Source organism: Camelus bactrianus, chromosome 18 (assembly GCF_048773025.1).
Source record: "Camelus bactrianus isolate YW-2024 breed Bactrian camel chromosome 18, ASM4877302v1, whole genome shotgun sequence".
Classification (NCBI taxonomy): Eukaryota; Metazoa; Chordata; class Mammalia; order Artiodactyla; family Camelidae; genus Camelus; species Camelus bactrianus.
The window spans coordinates 13,964,891-13,982,732 of NC_133556.1; the positions used below are offsets into that span (position 1 = coordinate 13,964,891).

The 17,842-nt window shown below is 50.7% G+C and overlaps 2 protein-coding genes across 3 annotated transcripts in view; one reads left to right on the top strand and one right to left on the bottom strand.

Annotated features, from left to right (window-relative positions):
• Positions 1-3,118: 3,118 nt before the first annotated feature.
• The window catches only part of RNF40 (ring finger protein 40), a 29,592-nt gene continuing 14,868 nt past the window's right edge, over positions 3,119-17,842 (bottom strand). The window contains exon 20 of the mRNA XM_045508303.2: positions 3,119-4,164. Coding sequence (XP_045364259.1) covers positions 4,021-4,164 — 144 coding nt within the window. The 3' untranslated portion in view covers positions 3,119-4,020. The remainder of the gene's footprint in view (positions 4,165-17,842) is intronic.
• On the top strand, positions 8,615-17,388 carry ZNF629 (zinc finger protein 629). 2 transcript variants are annotated; one of them, XM_074346069.1, is made up of 3 exons: positions 8,615-8,801; positions 11,248-11,353; positions 11,509-17,388. In XM_074346069.1, exons 2-3 carry the CDS (start codon positions 11,281-11,283, stop codon positions 14,040-14,042), a joined length of 2,607 nt encoding a protein of 868 aa, XP_074202170.1. In that variant the 5' UTR covers positions 8,615-8,801; positions 11,248-11,280; the 3' UTR covers positions 14,043-17,388. The 2 variants fall into 2 exon arrangements, with proteins under 2 accessions (XP_074202170.1, XP_010970746.3); XM_010972444.3 differs by lacking the exon at positions 8,615-8,801 and adding an exon at positions 9,122-9,472.

Below are 17,842 nucleotides of genomic sequence, written 5' to 3' on the forward strand. Positions count from 1 at the left end.
ATAAACAACAAAACCTCCAAATACTATCCCCCTTAACGGCTTGAAACAAAATCATCTTCTTACCAGCTGGGTATTTCTAGGGCCACCATGTTTCATTCTTTGTGAGTGGCTCCTGGAGCTGGCAAGGAGGAGATACTGTGTATCTACCAAAAAGCCAAAGGTTACCTGTTGTAGTGAGTCCCCTTGTTGGGATTGTTTATAGCTGGGATGTATAATTTGTAACAGTGGCTTTAAAAACATGACTGGCTGAATTGATGCAACCACTCTCACATCATGGGCCATTCGGGCTTTGTTTGCCCATCTGTCTCTGTGTTGGACTGGATCCAGAATTGGGGGATGGGTTGAAGACGTGGCGCTTGGCATCGCAAAACATCATCTAGATGAGGGCTCAAAGGAGAACGTTCTTCTCCTAAGCCTCACTGAGTTTATGTACCCAGTGTCTGCTCGGGCTTTTAGAAAGCTCAGCAAATCTGTCACCCACTTTTAGTAATTGTGCAAACAGAGCTTTATACATATGTGTTGTGTCCCAAACCTGGATTCATATTTAATCATCATTTGCACCCTTCTTTTCCCTTTGCCATTTTATTTGTTCTCTTGTTAATTCTACTACTACCGCTACTATCAGTAGTAAGGGCCAGCATTTAGCAGCTATGAGTCTTACTAGATGCCAGGCACCTGTTGTAAGGCCTCAAGTCCTTTTTGAAACCAAGCAAGGTATAAATAAAGAAACAAACACAACTGCCAGATTCCCTCATCCCCCCTTATGGTACCAACTTAACGGTGTCTTTTTAGTATCTGAGGCCATTAATCTTAGGGAAGGCTGCATATCTTTGGCTTCATAGTTCTCCTTATGAACCTGTTTTTGGAAATAAACCTACAAAGCAAAAGAAGAACCTCTCAGCAGTCAGAAGCCATTAGTCAAGTGATGATAACCTGACAAAGCTCAACCTCTAAGACACCCATAAGGAAAGTGGTGATCACTAGGAGCCCAGAAAGAATGGTTGTACTAGACTCTCATCATGTATTCTGCGAAAACAGGGATGGGGATTGACAGTGACCCAGTGCTCACTCATGCCGGGTTCTGGTCTAGGGGCTGTCATGATGGTCTTAGCAATATCTTTCTAGATATGACTCCTCAGGCAAGGAAAACAAAAGGAAAAATAAGCCCATGGGACTACATCAAACTAAAAAGCTTGTGTACAGCAAAGGAAACCACCAACACAATGAAAAGACAACCTACCGAACAGAAGAAGATATTTGTGAGTGATATATCTGATAAGGGGTTAATATCCAAAATCTATAAAGAACTGATACAAGTCAACAATAACAACAACAACTCAAACTATTTGATTTTAAAAATGGGCAGAGGAGCTGAATAGACATTTTTCCAAAGAAGACATACAGATGGCCAAGAGGCACATGAAAAGAAGTTCAGCATCACTGATCATTAGCGAAATGCAAATCAGAACCACAATGAGGTATCACCTCATGCCTGTTAGAAGGCAAGAAATAACAACACATATTTTTTGCCCTAGAAAAGAAGTATAACCATACTACAGAAAACATTTAAAAATTAAATCACTCGTTTTTCATCGGTTCCTAGTTCAGCCATTTTTGCATTTTATTGTATATGCTTCCTGTATTTTTTCCTAAGCTTTTTAGAAAAAACATAGTTGTAAGTTTTGCTTCATTGGTTTTAATAGCTGTATATACAGTTCCTTCTGTATTTACTATATATGCCGTAGTTTGCTGGCTCATTTTCCTGTTGTTGAATATTTACACTGCCTCAGTTTTTTGTTCTTATACATTACACTCTACCACTGAGCGATACTCTCTCCCCTGATCATTTATTTTGTTTTTTGTTTGTTTTTTATATTCCACATATAAGTGAAATCATACAATATTTGTTTTTTTCTCTGTCTGACTTACTTCGATTAGCATAATACTCTCGAGGTCCATCCATGTTGTCACAAATGGCAATATTTCATTTTCTTGTGGTTGCGTAGTATTCCATTGTATATGTATACCTCATCTTTATCCATTCATCTGTTGTTGGGCCTTTGTAAATACTGCCACAATGAGCAAAGGAGCGCCTGTATCTTTTTGAATTAGTGCTTTCTGTCTTTATGTATTTGCCTATTCTGGTTCCTTCATATAAACAGAATTTATAAAATACTGCAGCCTTTTATATCTGATTTCTTTCACTTAGCGTAATATTTTCAAGGTTCATCCATGTTTTAGCAAGTTATTTAGCATGTTTTAGCAAGTTACCATGTTTTATTCCTTTTATAGCTGAATAATAGTCCATTGTATGCATACAGATTGCATTTTATCCACTTATTAGTTGATGGGCGTTGAGGTGGTTACCACTTTTTGGTTATTATGAATAGTGCTGCAATGAGCATTTGTGTACAAGTTTTTTTTTGTGGACATATGTTTTCATTTCTTTTGGGCATATACTGGAATTTCTGGGTCAGATGTTAATTCTATGTTTAACTTTTTGAGGAACAGCTAACTTGTTTTCCACAGCAGCAGCAACACCATTTTATATTTCTACCAGCAATGTTACAAGGATTCCAATTTCTTCACGTCCTTACCAACACTGGTTATTTTCAGGTTTTTAAAAATTATTATTATTATAACCATCCTAGTGGAAATGAAGTGGCATCTCATTGTGGTTTTGATTTGCATTTCCCTAATAACTCATAATACTGAACATCTTTTCATGTATTTTTTGGCCATTTGGATATCTTCTTTGGAGAAATGTCCATTCAAGTTCTTTGACCGTTTTCAAATTGGGTTATTTGTCTTTATTGTTGAATTGTAATAGTATTTCCTATACTCTGGATACAAGTCCCTTATTGGATAGATGGATTGCTAATGTTTCCACCCATTCTGTGGGTTGTTTTCAACCTTCCTGATAGCTTCCTTTGATGTACAAAATTTTTAACTTCTGATTAAATCCAGTTTACCTATTTTTTCTTTCATTGCTTATATTTTTGGTATCATATCTAAGCAACCATTGCCAAATCCAAGGTCATGAAGATTTACACTTATGTTTTCTTCTAAAAGTTTTATGGTTTTAGGTGTTAAATTTAGGACTTTGAACCACTTTGAGTTAATTTTACATTGTATTTATTTTTAGATTCATAATTTATAACCAGCAGTTTTCTGTTTACCATACTGACATTGAGTTTCCTTCTCAGATATGTTTCTTTCAGTTAAGAAAAATGAGTCAAACTGAAAAGAAATGTATTAAATAAACAGTACAGTGGGTACCCAGATGTGGCAAAGATGTGAGTAAAACTTAGGAATCCCTGAGGTCAGACCCAGACAAAGGTGAGGGCAATTACGTAGGTGACATTGTAGTCAGGGAAGGAAGAGATAAGATTTAGCTGGATTTTGAAGGAGGGAAGCCCCTGACTTGGAGCTGGAAAATCCAAGACCCCCAGATCCCAAGACCTCACAGTTGCTCTGTGGCTGACTTGTTTGAAGTCCCATCCCCTCATGAGTATAAAGAGGATTAATACTGGCCTCTCAAAAGTTTTAGTAGGAACAAATGCCTTAACGGGAATGAAAGTAGCTGTTATAAAATAGTTACTCAGTGTGAGTTAATATAAGGACCTAGACTTAAATTGGCTAGCATTTGACCAGGACCTTGCAGACAGTCCGATGTGGACAGGAGGAGGGAAGTGTTCTAGAGGTGATGGAGGGGACCTGGGCTTGGTGAAAGGCCCAGAAGCAGGAAGGTCCTTACTCTGGGGCGGGGGAGGGCTGGGGTGGAGCACTTGGCACTGCATGAGGGTGGGGATTACCGAGGAGAGCGCTGTGCAGGGAGGCAGAAAGGCTGCTTTCAGATGGGGCCAGGCCCTCTGAACGTCACTGCTGTACAGGCAGAAATCTAGGTTCCTTGGGGTATGCCAGTGGTGCAATCAGGCTTCAAGTGTTTTGAGAGCTTGCTGATTTTTTAAAGAAGTATTCTAATATGTGTGACAATATAATACTCTCCTCTGTCTGTCTTCAGCCTCCTTTCCCATGCTTAGGCCACGGTAGAGCATTTGTTCCCAGGGCTGATGGGGACCTTTCCAGAAGGTTAGTCCATGTGTCACATGTGGGTAGGAAATCAGTTGAATCTGACTTAATGTGTCTTGGGTTAGGACATACCTGAAAAGGAAATCAACATCTTTTAATCCCACAATCTCCATTCCTAACCATATACTCTAAATATTTAACATTGAAAGTGTTGGGTTTTATTTTTTTCTAAATTAGAAATCATCAAACAGAACAAACGTTTACAAAGTTAAGTCTCCCTCTTACTCCCGATCCTGAGTCCTCCCTGGAGCAGCTCTTGTCTCCAGGCTCTTATGTAAACTCCTTCAAATAGTCAAGACATACATACACCAGTTATTTGTAGAGTCAGAGTTATATCTAGCGAACATCGGAGCTGCCCTGTCATTTTGCAGGTGAGATAACTGAAAGGCCCTGGGAGGTGAGTGCCTATAGTTATTTCAGATCATCCGTTCACACAAATATTTGGTTCCAAAACAGTATATATAGATTTTGTTTCTTTTCATTTATATTTCTATACATTAATTTTATTTACCCAGTGATACATGTGGATCTTCAAAAACTTAATCATAGGTATGTTAACTTTATAAAAACAAAAGTTCTGTAATTTCGAAAAATTAAAAAAAAAAACAAAAACCCTCTCTACTGAGAACGAGGACCGTGGAGTTGTTCTGAGGGCAAACACAGAGGGACTTCTAGGAAGACCCACAGGGCACCCAGTGGGTGGGGAGAAGCGAAGGGGGCTGGAGGCAGGACAAGCTGTTGGAAAGTCACTGCGATAATTCAGGAATGAGAACCAGGGGGCTACAGTGGCCCGGGGCAGGGGGCTGGAAGAGGTGGGCAGACTCAACAGGGGCCCCTAGGCCTGAGGACCTACTGGCTAAGGGGTGCAGAGGAGGGCACCCCCGGCCTTGAGGAGCAGGATGACTAGCTAGCGTGGAAGGAGATGAAGCTGGTGAATCTGGGATGACTGCAGAGTAGACGGGTCTGTTCGGCAAATGGAGAGAAAAAGCAAGGCCTCAAGGATGGGGGCAAAATAACAGCTAAGTATTTGAACTGACCACATCGAGTGGGAGATTTTGAGGAAGAGAATGGAACGGAAGGACTTGGTTCTGAGCCTTAGGGAACACTGGTGGTCAGGAGGCACTGGGAGGGAAGGACTTGACCTGAGAAGCCTTGGGGAGCCACTGCGGGTTCTGGAGCAGTTCTTGAGTCTGGAATCGCAGACTCTCAAGAGGCAGAAGGGACCTCCCAAGTGGATCCCTCCCTGGATCCACCTCTTGTCCCACATTTGAAGACTACATTCCTGAATAACAGCTCTCAATACACATTGTGGGCATGCACATCTCTGGGGAAGAAGGCCCCATCCTTTCCTGGTGGCAGCCTCCTGAACTGTGATTAGACAGCTGTCCTGGTGAGAAGGTGCCTGGGGCGGTGAGGTGAGTGGCCTCCTCCAGCCTCACCTTCTTAGTCCCTGCATCCTACCCTGAGAGCATCCATAGAACAGAGGATTGGAGGGTCTGGTCGTGGCCCCAGGTCCTCCCAGATTACTCAGGACAGGGTCTCCAGACTCCTGGCTCTCCTGCCCACCAGGCTGAGGGCTGCGCGCTGACGAGGAAAACTGAGGCAGAGGTGGCTAGAGACGGTCAGCTCTAAATTCTTGCATCATCTCATTTAGCCCTCCCTTCCCTCAGGAGCCAAGGCTCATTCTTGTTCTAAAGAGGAAGCCAAATCTCCAAGAGGCAAAGTGAGTTACCCAAGGCCACAATGGCAGTGAGGATGCAGCAGGGTTTGGACCAGGGTCTACCTCCAGGACTTAACTGCTCTCACAGCAACCTGGGCCTTGGGACACAAGGGCCTGGATTAAGGGGCCATGTGGAAGGCTGGTGAGCTGTGACCAAGAAGAACATGATAATGGGTTGGCCATGAAAGGCAGGGAATCAAGCCTCATCTTTCTAGGAATTCCCTTGCCAGGAGGGTCTCCTTCCTGGCCACTGTGCCAGCTGACTATAGGCAACAAGACAAAACACTGTCACCCACACTCAGGGTACCTGTTGCCTCTCCAGGAGCTGGACACAAGAAACTCTTTCTGGAGAATGGCTTGGTTGGGCAGGAGTGCCCTGCCCTCCCCAGTTCCTCTCTCCAGCTCCTGGAGCAAGACGAGGAGAGAATGGCAGGGCTGGGAGATTCACCCTGTGATCCTAGACAGACAGACAGACAGACAGACACACACACACACACACACACGCATCCAATCTGAGTGAGTCACGGTTAAGAGCCATGGTGGCTCTAAAGGCAGCAAGCCTGGGTTTAAATCCATCTCTGTCACTAGTAGGACAAGTGACTTACTCTATCCTCAAATAGTAATAATATTGGTTTCATGGATTGTTGTGAAGGTTCATGGAGTTACTACATGTAAACCCTTGAAACAGTGCCTGGCACGTAGTAAATAATAAATGGAACATTAGTGGACATCATCCTCCTATTTGTTATTCTGAATCTGGGGGACACAGACCAAGGGGTACAGAATTAATAGCTCCAGTTAAATGGGTGTTGGAGCATCAACAGTGAAAGATGATGAATATACTGAAACCACCTCTGAGCCTCATGGCTGGGGACACAATAGGAATGACAGGGACTGTGACAAACTGGAAAGCCAGCTCCCCCTCTAAGGAAGGAAACTATTGACCAGGCAGTTGTTGCCATGGGAAAATTTGGGTGATGCTGCCACATCTTTGGATATTCCAAAATTTGGAGTTTTATATGAAGTGTACTGATTTTTAAATGTGGCAATTAATTCAGTTTTTTAAGAACCCCAGAACTTTGTAGGCCAAATTAAACTCCTCTGTGAGCCTGCAGGTCAGGTTTTTGCAGCCCTTGGAGAGCAGGAGAGAGCCTTGAGGGCCCGCAGGGGAGCTGCCTGCAAATCTCTTGGATCCCCAAGTCGGCCTTCTTCTCACCTGTCTCTCAGGATGAGGGGTGGGAGAGTGGGGGTGTCCACGGACGAATGTGATTGTGCAGCCAGAGCCCGGCACTGGAGGCTCTGCCCAACTCTGCCCTGTCTGTCCAGCCCGGGGATGAATCCAGAAACAGATGGAAGAGGCAGGAGATGACTTCATTCCTTGCACTGGGCACCTACTACAAGCCAGTCACTGCTCTGGGCACTGCAGAGGCAGCAGTGATCACAAGAGGCCAAGCCCCTGCCCCAGCGGTGCTGACCTCATGGCCTGTGTGTGCAGGAGGGGCAGGAGGTATCAGGGGTGATACATGCTGTGAGAAATAGAGCAGAGGAAGGGGAACCAGGAGGGGCAAAGGCCCTGAGGTGAGAGGGAGGTGTCGAAGGTGATGGAAGCCAGGGATAAGATGGAGATACGCAGCTAGCCAAGGTGGCGAAGGAGACAGCGCTGATAAGTGAGCAGAAGTGGGGCCCAGTGGGGCCTCTTCTCCTGGTGGCCACTCTCTCTCAACCCCAGATGTAGGCCCCGAGCAGCTACATCCCCTTTCACAATTTCTGACAGTTTGTTCCTCCCCTCCCTCCCTCCCTCCCTCCCATCTCAGGATGGATAGTCCTTTTCACTCTCCTGTAATGTCTTTGTGTTTATCTCACACACACACAATCGAACCTCTTGAATTCCTGAGGGTAGAAAGCCTGTTTTTCCGCTCACCTCTGACCCCTCCCAACTTTATGTTCCCCACAGTGCCAGAAATAATACATTTCTGTACACAAATGTGTTAAACTGAAATAATGGCATGGCCTTAATTAAGCATGTTACCTTACTTCTCACACCTTAGTTTCCTCTCCTGTAAAATGGGGATAAATCACTCATAGATTGTAGTGAGGAGGAAAAGAGATAAAGGCTATAAAAACTGGGAGCCCAGATAACCTGGGCCTCGGGTGGTCACTAGTGTTTCCAGGATTTGGAAGGTTTCTCCTGCTCTGAGCTGCACTCCCCTGGAGCTCCTGGAAAAGGTTCTTACCTCCTCCCTCCTGCCACCATGGGGCCTCAGTCTCCTCCTCTGAGAGGAGCTAAGTGGGGAAGAGGGGCCAGCACACACGTCCCAGTGAGGATGGGGCCGCAGGGGCTACCACAAATCCTTCCTGGCTTTGCTGGTCCCCTCAGCCCGAAGTCTTGCTGCTGTGACTTATGTCACCTAAGCCATTTTTCAGTCTGTAGGGTGTTCCCTCTCCAGGTCCGCCCTGCCAGGCCCTGCTCCCACCTCACAGCCCAGGCATCCAGGCCCCATCCCTGGGTCTGAGTCCCAACAAAGGCAGGCCCCGAGGGACCAGCAGCCACCAAATCAGAGATAGGGCTTTCCGGGAGCAGCAGGCGGAGCCCCTGTGAGATGGAAGGTGGCCAGAAATCCGGACCCCCTCACTGGTATCTGAGTTCCCCCTGAAAACCTGCTCCCACTGGAGATGGAGAGAGGGGCGTCGTCTCAGCCACCTCTCTGCTACCCTGTCCTCTTTTTTTCCCAGGCTGTGGGAGGCAAAGGGTTAAATCCCATAGAGCTGATGCTCTGACTCCAGGCTAGAGGGGCCCGGGAAGCTGGGGTCACTTCCTGCTCCGTCCCAGTCACCCTGAACTGGTCCCCGGGTCCTCAGCCTGGGATCACCCCTTGAGAAGGACCCCAGAGTCCTCGGCATCTCGCCCGCCCCCCGAGGCCGGGCATTCAAGGGGTTAAGTCCCTTGGGGCTGGATTCTGCCTTCCGGCCTTTCCCAGACCCCAGAGCCGTGAGTTGGGGACGCCTGGGTTCCCGGGGGTGGCCCGGGGCGCCCGGGACGGCCGCCGGGGAACAATGGGGCGCGGGAGGCGGGGGCCGGGCCGCGCCTGAGCCCCCTCCCCCGCCCGCGGGCCGCCCGGGGTAGGGGTGGGGGCCGGGCAGGGGCCGCGAGGGCCGAGGATTCTGGGAAGAGCGCGAGGGTCTGGCTGTGGGGGAGGGGAGGGCGTGAGCATTCTGGGAAGAGGGAATTCGGCCGGGGGGCTGGGGCGCCGCGGGAGAGCCGGGAATCCTGGGTGCCCCGGGGGGGGGGTGGGGGAGGGGAGGATGCCGGGCACTGGGTTGGGAGCCGGAAGGAGGGTCGCGGGGACTGGCCGGAGCAGAAGTCCAGGGTCTGGTCTGGTGCGGGTGTCGGGGGGCCAGGGCTAGGGTGGCTGCATTACCGCAGCCGCCTCCATGTCAGGGTCACCCTGGGCCGCTCACCACACCTCTCTGTGAGGCAGCCTCCTCCTCTTCTTCCCTCCCTCCCTCCGCAGTGGGGCTGGCATGAGGTCCGAGGCCGGTGCAGGCCCAAGCACTTGCTTCCCTGGGTCTCCCCACTTTCATATTGCGTGTTGGCCTCGTCATTAACCCCTTCCCTTCTACTCTGGACTGCTGAGCTTGAATTTCTCCAGATGATCAAAGGTACCTAAGCCCTTACCTGTCCTCAGCAAACCCAGCAAGGCTCTTCTAAAGAGTCAAGCACCCCCTCAGCTGGGAAGAGGTCCGGGCTTCCACCTCCCCAGAGACACTTGCAGATGGGGGTGGGGAATTCTCATAGCTTAGGGAGCTGCGGCAAATGAAGAAATTCATTTACTTCCTAAAATCTAACTCCTATCTCTCCTCCTTGCTATTTGGCAGGGTTCAGCTAGCCCCCGCTTCACTTTGATTTCCACCTAGCTGCCTCCTCACGCGTCTCCTTGCACCACTGCCCCCATACACACAGTGTCCATCCCACCTGGCCACCCAAAGCCCACACCCTCCCCAGGGACTCTCTTAAGGGTCTAAACGTTGTGGGAAGTTCTCCTCTTAGCACTTAGCCCCTGTGGCCCTGTTCCCTCATCCTGGAATCATATCACCCTTTTTGGAGTGACAGCTGGCTATGTTTTACTTTAAACTGCTGCTCCTTTGGTGCCATCCTCTTTAAAGGCATTGGACCAAACAGGTTTTCTAAGAGCAAGGGGCATCTCATTCATTCATCTTTCATTCAAAATTTACTTTGCACTTATTATGTGTTAGGGATGGGATATGGCAGCAACAAAAACTGGGCTAGAAGAAGGGGTACCAGGATGGGAGTGATAATGGAAGGCTCCAGTGGGGAGTTCTCTGTTTCGAGTTCACAGAAGCAGAATGTCAGGATCCAGTGCCTCCTTTTACAGCCAGGGCAACCTCTTAGTCCCAGGCATTTCTCCCTCCCATTCCCATGGCCAACAGACTCTGAGTTTTCCCCAGCTGCCCACGTTTATGGGTTTCACATGACTCTCAAGGTCATCGCTCTCTTTCTCTCTCTCAGAGGCCAGGATAAGCCAGACATAGAACCTTGTGTTTCTGGTCTTAACTCTGCCACCTCCCAGCCTTTGACCTTGGAGAAATCTCCCTGGGCATTGATTCCCTAATCTGTACAATGGATGTCCTGATTCCTGGGTCTACCTCACAGGATTGTGGGGAGGACTGGATGAGCTGCTGAGGACAGCACAGCAGGCACTGCGTCAGCTGCCAGGTGGTCTCCATACACTTAGCCCTTCTCTCTTCTCCTTTCCATTTTCCTCTCAAGGTAGTTTCTGCAGAAGCCCCTGACAGCTTTAAACTGCCTCCGCCCAACTTCTGACCTTCTTTCTGTGCTTGGGTAACGGGAAAGTGCCCCAGCCTTTTGGAGGGCTCTGTCCCCTCGGGGAAATCAGAGCGGTTACTTTTTTTTTTTCTTTTTTTAACTCCTTAAGTGTTCCAGGCAGTCTCAGTTCTCTGTTCACAAGGAAAGTTTATTGGTCCCAATTAGCAGCCCCATTAACGAGGAAAATTAGAGTCTTAATGAGCTTCCTCTGATTAGCAAAATAACAGGCTTCCCAGCCTCTGGGCATCAGAGGGGTGGGGTGAGAGCCTCTTTCCCCTTGTGGGTGTCAGACACCTCTCCAGCCCCCAGTCTGGGTTCAAAGGGTTATGAGTGATGAGCTTTTAATTACACTCTTAAATTCACCTACTTGCTTAGTTGTGATCTTAAGATCTGGAACAGGAATCAGGCCTCCAGGGGGAGGGGGGCCGCAGTGAGAACGAATGCCCAGAAAAATGGGGAGGTAGGAGACTGAAGTTCATGCAAGGAGGAATGAGGGCTGGGGGGCACGCAGATGGAGGAGTGGGGCTGGGGGAATAAAGGAAAGCGGGATGTCAGCTCTTATTGTGTGCTGTCTCTCTCCTCCCCCAAGGTCCCTGAACATCCGGCAATCCTGAGCTCTGGGATGGAGCCTGAGACAGCGCTGTGGGGTCCAGATCTGCAGGGTCCTGAACAGAGCCCCAGTGATGCTCAGAGAGGTGAGGGGCACAAGAAGGGACTGCAGTCCTGACAAGATAGTGGCCCCAGTTCAGGGAGGGGCACAGACTCTGGTGGAAACCCAGGGGAGGGAAGAGAGGCCCGACCCCATGTTCTGAAAGGAGATAGGGGCTGGAGACTCCCTTTCTCTCTGTAGGTGCTGAGAGTGGGAACGAAGAGGAAAGCCCTCAGCAGGAAAGTTCTGGGGAGGAGATCATCTTGGGAGATCCAGCTCAGAGTCCAGAATTCAAAGACCCACAAGAGATGCCCCTGGAGACACCCTCCCAGGATACCTCAGCCTCTCAGGACCCGCCAACCCCGCTGGGTCAGTCCAACCCCTTGGACCACCAGACTTCTCTGGACCCCACCACCCCCGAAGTAGTCCCGACCCCATCTGACTGGACCAAAGCCTGTGAGGCCAGTTGGCAGTGGGGGACCCTGACCACCTGGAACAGCCCCCCGGTGGTTGCGGCAAATGAGCCCAGCCTACGGGAGCTGGTTCAGGGCCGCCCATCCGGGGCCGAGAAGCCCTACATTTGCAATGAGTGCGGCAAGAGCTTCAGCCAGTGGTCCAAGCTGCTCCGGCACCAGCGCATCCACACGGGCGAGCGGCCCAACACCTGCTCCGAGTGCGGTAAGAGCTTTACGCAGAGCTCACACCTGGTGCAGCACCAGCGCACGCACACGGGCGAGAAGCCCTACAAGTGCCCTGACTGCGGCAAGTGCTTCAGCTGGAGCTCCAACCTCGTGCAGCACCAGCGCACGCACACTGGCGAGAAGCCCTACAAGTGCACCGAGTGTGAGAAGGCCTTCACCCAGAGCACCAACCTCATCAAGCACCAGCGCTCGCACACGGGCGAGAAGCCGTACAAGTGCGGCGAGTGCCGGCGGGCTTTCTACCGCAGCTCGGACCTCATCCAGCATCAGGCCACGCACACGGGCGAGAAACCCTACAAGTGCCCCGAGTGCGGCAAGCGCTTCGGCCAGAACCACAACCTCCTCAAGCACCAGAAGATCCACGCCGGTGAGAAGCCGTACCGCTGCACCGAGTGCGGCAAGAGCTTCATCCAGAGCTCGGAGCTGACCCAGCACCAGCGCACGCACACCGGCGAGAAGCCATATGAGTGCCTCGAGTGCGGCAAGAGCTTCGGCCATAGCTCCACCCTCATCAAGCACCAGCGGACTCACCTGCGCGAAGACCCCTTCAAGTGCCCGGTGTGCGGCAAGACCTTCACGCTGAGCGCCACGCTGCTGCGGCACCAGCGCACGCACACGGGCGAGCGGCCCTACAAGTGCCCCGAGTGCGGCAAGAGCTTCAGCGTCAGCTCCAACCTCATCAACCACCAGCGCATCCACCGCGGCGAGCGGCCCTACATCTGCGCGGACTGCGGCAAGAGCTTCATTATGAGCTCCACCCTCATCCGCCACCAGCGCATCCACACAGGCGAGAAGCCCTACAAGTGCTCGGACTGCGGCAAGAGCTTCATCCGCAGCTCCCACCTTATCCAGCACCGGCGCACGCACACGGGTGAGAAGCCCTACAAGTGCCCCGAGTGCGGCAAGAGCTTCAGCCAGAGCTCGAACCTCATCACGCATGTGCGCACCCACATGGATGAGAACCTTTTCGTGTGCTCCGACTGCGGAAAGGCCTTCTTGGAGGCGCATGAGCTGGAGCAGCATCGGGTAATCCACGAAAGGGGGAAGACCCCAGCCCGAAGAGCTCAGGGTGACAGCCTGCTGGGCCTTGGGGACCCTGCCCTGCTGACCCCACCCCCGGGAGCCAAACCACACAAGTGTCTCGTCTGCGGAAAGGGGTTCAATGACGAGGGCATTTTCATGCAGCATCAGAGGATCCATATTGGAGAAAACCCCTACAAAAATGCAGATGGCCTCCCCGCACACCCGGCGCCCAAGCCCCCTCAGTTCCGATCCCCCAGGCTTCCTTTTGGAGGGAATTCCTATCCAGGTGCTGCGGAGGGCAGAGCTGACCCCCCAGGACAGCCCTTTAAAATGCCTGACGGTCAGGAGAGCTTCAGCCAAAGGCTGGGGCTGCTCTCCTCCAAGTCCTACATCTGTTCCCACTGTGGAGAGAGCTTTCTGGATCGCAACGTGCTCCTCCAACACCAGCTCACCCACGGCAGTGAAAAGCCCTTTCTCTTTCCTGATTATAGGATTGGCCTAGGGGAAGGGGCAGGGCCCAGTCCTTTCCTAAGCGGAAAGCCCTTTAAATGCCCTGAATGCAAAAAAAGCTTTGGCCTCAGCTCTGAGCTGCTGCTGCACCAGAAAGTCCACGCAGGTGGGAAACCCCAGAAGAGTCCGGAGCTGGGGAAGAGCTCTTCTGTCCTCCTAGAGCACCTCAGGAGCCCCCTGGGGGCTAGACCCTACAGCTGCTCAGATTGTGGGGCCTCTTTCCTCGATCGCCCGGCCCTCATCCGGCACCAGGAGACCCACACCCAAGAAAAGTCCCCCAGACCTGAGGACCCCGTTCCAGAGCCAGCCACCCTGTCCACAAACCAGGAAGGTGAGGGAGAGGCCCCCAAGCCCCCAGGGAGCAGCAGCCACAGGGAAGGGGAAAGCCCCAAAACCCTCTTGGAAGAAAAGCCCTATTTGTGCCCCGAGTGTGGAGATGGCTTCACAGAAGTTGCTGCTCTCCTCCTCCATAGGAGCTGCCACCCAGGGGTCACCCTGTGAAATGGGTCTGGAGACCAGGGGCCTCTCTCTCCCGAGAGGAACACTGGATTGCCCCAAAAATTCTGTGGGGAAAGGAGGAAAACCCTATCAGATTGTAGAGAAGAGGATAAAGAACTGTGGGTAAAAATAGCGCTTTTACATCCGTGATGAGATACCCTTTAAAATTGTTGGTGGGAACCACTTCTTATGAGGTAGTAGAGAAAAACTGTTGGGTTAGAAACCCTATAAATACGTAGGGAAAAAAAAGCCCTTTAAGTCTGTAGCAGAAAAACCCTATAAACCATAGTGGATAAAAGCCCTATTAATTGTAGGAAGAGGTCCCAATATGTCTCTAGACAACCCTATAAAACTGTATTGAAATCCTTGTGAAACTAAAGGGTCAGGGAAGTGCAGGGAATAGGACAACAGCATTGACTAGGGAGGAGTGACCCTTAGAAGGTATAGAACCTCCCACGAACTTGCTCCACAGCGTTCTCTCCCCCTGGAGTGTGGGAGGGAGCCTGTGTCCCAGAACCCTGGACAGTTACACTGAGGAAAATGCTCAGCTGGGGAGGAGTGTGGGAATTAGGTGGAACGGGAAAAGGAAGAAAACAAAGAGAAGAAAATAAGTGATGAGGAGCCCTCAGACCCACAGAAGAGAAATGACCCAGGAACTAAGAGAAAGTCCAGCTCTTGGCAATGGGGGCTCCTTGTGGTTGGAGGGCAAACTTAAGACGATTATGTGTGTTAGAGGAAGAGGCCCGTGGAATTCTGGATCAGAAAGAACCCAAAAATGGGGAAAGAAAAAAATGCTAAACCTTTTTAAAGGCTAAAGTTTGGGATGCATACAAGCCTCAAGTGTAAGAAAAGTAGGAAACCACCACAGAAATTCGGAGGGAAGAGTGGGGGGATTTGTTAGAGTGCTTTGAGGAAAGCAAACCAAGGTGGAGAAGCTGTTCAGATGGAAGCCAGCAAACTCCAGGCTGCCCAGTCCTCCCTGTAGCTTGTTAAACTGCAAGTACAAGCAGATCCCAGCTCAGGCCGCCAGGGTTTCCCCTGACCCCCCACCAGGCAGGACTTCCCTCTCCCCAGCCCAGCTGGGGAGGTCTACTCTGAGAGGCCTCCAGGAATGGAGGGTCCCTCCTGCACATTCTCAGGTCTCACTGTCAGGAGGTTTCTCCTGAAATTAACTGCCACCAGTCTTCCTGCAGTGGCAGTCCGTTTCCTCAAATTCTGTCCTCAAGTCGGAGAGGGAGAACCGCTGCTAGTCAACCTCCAAAGAATAAAGTCCTTCAGAGACTCAAGGCCTGTGTGTGGTTAAATACTCCCTAGACTTCTAAGTCAAGAGAGCCACGTGTGGATTCCCTCTGGCTACAACGGACAGCAAGTCAACAGAATAATGAGCTCTGATTAGCCAACATCCTCACTTCATCTGAGCTGTCAGCAAGGCTGCTGGCAGGATGAGCCAGCCTATACACAGTGATGGGTGTCCAGACACCCAACAGACTGGACCATGAGTCTCTGAAGAGTATATGGAGGCCTGACCACCTTTCTCACCCTGGTACCCTGAGCCCTCTGAGGCTGTAACAACCCAGTTCGACTGTGGTCTTGGAAAGGGACATATTCCACCCACTTGGCTCCTCTCCTTAGCCAGAAACCTTTAGAGGGAAACGGAAAGATGAGAAACACTCCCTGGCCAGGACTGGCCCCTGTCTTCACACCACACATAGTGACGTACTTTCATTAACCCAGCCAAACCTGCTCACGTGACTGGGAGTGTGTGTGGCGGGGGAAGACTGTTGTCCTGTAAGATGGTTAAAGAGAGAAAACTCTTGAAACATCTGTAACAAGAACCCCACCTAACCCTGGAGACCCTTAAAGGAGAGGACTCCATCCAGTACTGGGTTCAAAGGAAGTGCCCACTGAACCCACGCTGGCCCCAGGAATACACTCTGGTCTTGGAGTAAGAGAACTGAGATGCCAGGTGAGGTGGCCCTTCGGGAGCTGCATCCCTGGAGCGAGTGCCCAGCTTCCTACAAACCTGTGGAAGAGACCTCTAATTCCATTACCTAAAAGTTCAAAAGGTAAAAGTCCTTCGCCCTTCATCTATCCTGTCCCCAGAGGGATGACCCTCAAATTCAAAGATCAAAATCTAGAACACTGTAGGAGGGAAAACCTAGGCCTGCTGGGGAGAAGGAAAGGTCAGGCCTTGGATGACTGCGGGGAGACCCTTGTTAACATCAGCATAAAGCCCCACCCCACCCAAGTGCCAGGTTGGAAAGCACCGCCGAGAGGGGAGAAGGAGCCTGCCTGCCTCTACTGACAGCGTCAACCAAGGAGGGGGTCCTTCCGAGACAGAAGAAGAGGAGATCATTCTCTAAGCAGGTTTTTCCCCTCCATGATAGCAGAAACTTCAGCTGTAGAGACAAAGCCCTTGTACAGCTAGAAACAGACCCACTTGGAAACAGGTCTGAGGAATCTGTTTCTGATGAGTCCTAGAGAGCAGCCTTTGGGACTCGGGGGCCAGTCCGGGGGGAGGTGGTCACTGTGATCAAAGGCCGACCGTAGGCCTATTGAGGACTAGAGTGTAGCATACGTAGTAGGATGCTCGCATGTTGTAGGGATGGGTGAGGGCAAGGGGTCTTGGCTCCGGTACTGAATGGATAATGTGGACACAATTAGTTGGGGTCTGGGGATTCATAGGAAGGAAAGGGGCAGAGTTGGAGACCTCTGGGGTGTGACGTGTTCTCTGTTGCCCACCTCCCCGAACTCCTTTAGCCAGTTGCTTCCCTCCTAGAGTGAGCTACATCTTGGGAGGAACTAAGCAGGGAGCAGGTGGGAGACCTGGCAGTGTCCAGAGTCCCTTTGACCAGCTCAGGCCAAGGCCCAGGGGTCATGGCACTTTCCCACAGGAACTGAGTCTGGAAAGCAGAGTGTAGCCAAACCCCCTTGTCCAAGTCCATGCAGGCCTAACTCTTCAGAAGTGCCCAGTGGAGAAGCCCAACAGACAGGGTCACAGTGTCATTGGTGAAAGCAGAGGGGAGAATAGAATCTGATCTGAGCTTAGGGTGAAACTTGAAACTGCTATGGATATGGAGGTCAAATGAGAGCTCGAGAGAACTGGGCATGAATCCTGAATGGTGAGGAAACTTGAAATCATCACCACAAGAGGTGGGGTCCCATGACATTCGCCCCTGAGGTGAGCAGCCCCCAGACTTCTTTGCTCCCCATTCGGGAAGCCCCACTCACCTGACTTGTCCCCCTGGAGTGAAGAGAGGCCCCACTTTTGAGTGTTGTGTGTCAATAACAGTGTTGTGTCACCGGTGGTCATGTTGATTAGTTAAAGAGAATAAAGGGAATAAGATTTCCCAAGTGTTTTCTGTCTTTCAAGCCTTAAGCAAGCTGAGAGCACCTGTCCGCTCCCAGGGCAGCGTCCAGGTGTCACCTCAAAGGCACAGCCCAGCCTGAGGCCACCCTTGGAGCCCTTTCCCCAGGTGCCCAAATGCTGGTGGGAGCCTGAGGGTTTATGGAATTTTAAAATCTGTACTCATGGGAGATAGAGGGAGAAACGTGCTCAGGTGGCAGAGCCAAGCAGCATTACGTGCCCACTTCTGGGTGGCTGCCTGGTGACTGGCACTGGCTGGCTTAGTGCCTCAACACCTGCACCTCCCCAGACTGCCACAAGGGAAAGTGCCTAAGATCTAGCTCCAGAAGCTAGCGGCCACTTCCCCTGGTTCACCTGGGCCCTGGACCTGGCCTAACCCTTCCTTTAGAACAGAGCCTCCTAGGCCCTGAGGAGAGGTGGGTGGAGACCTGGCTTA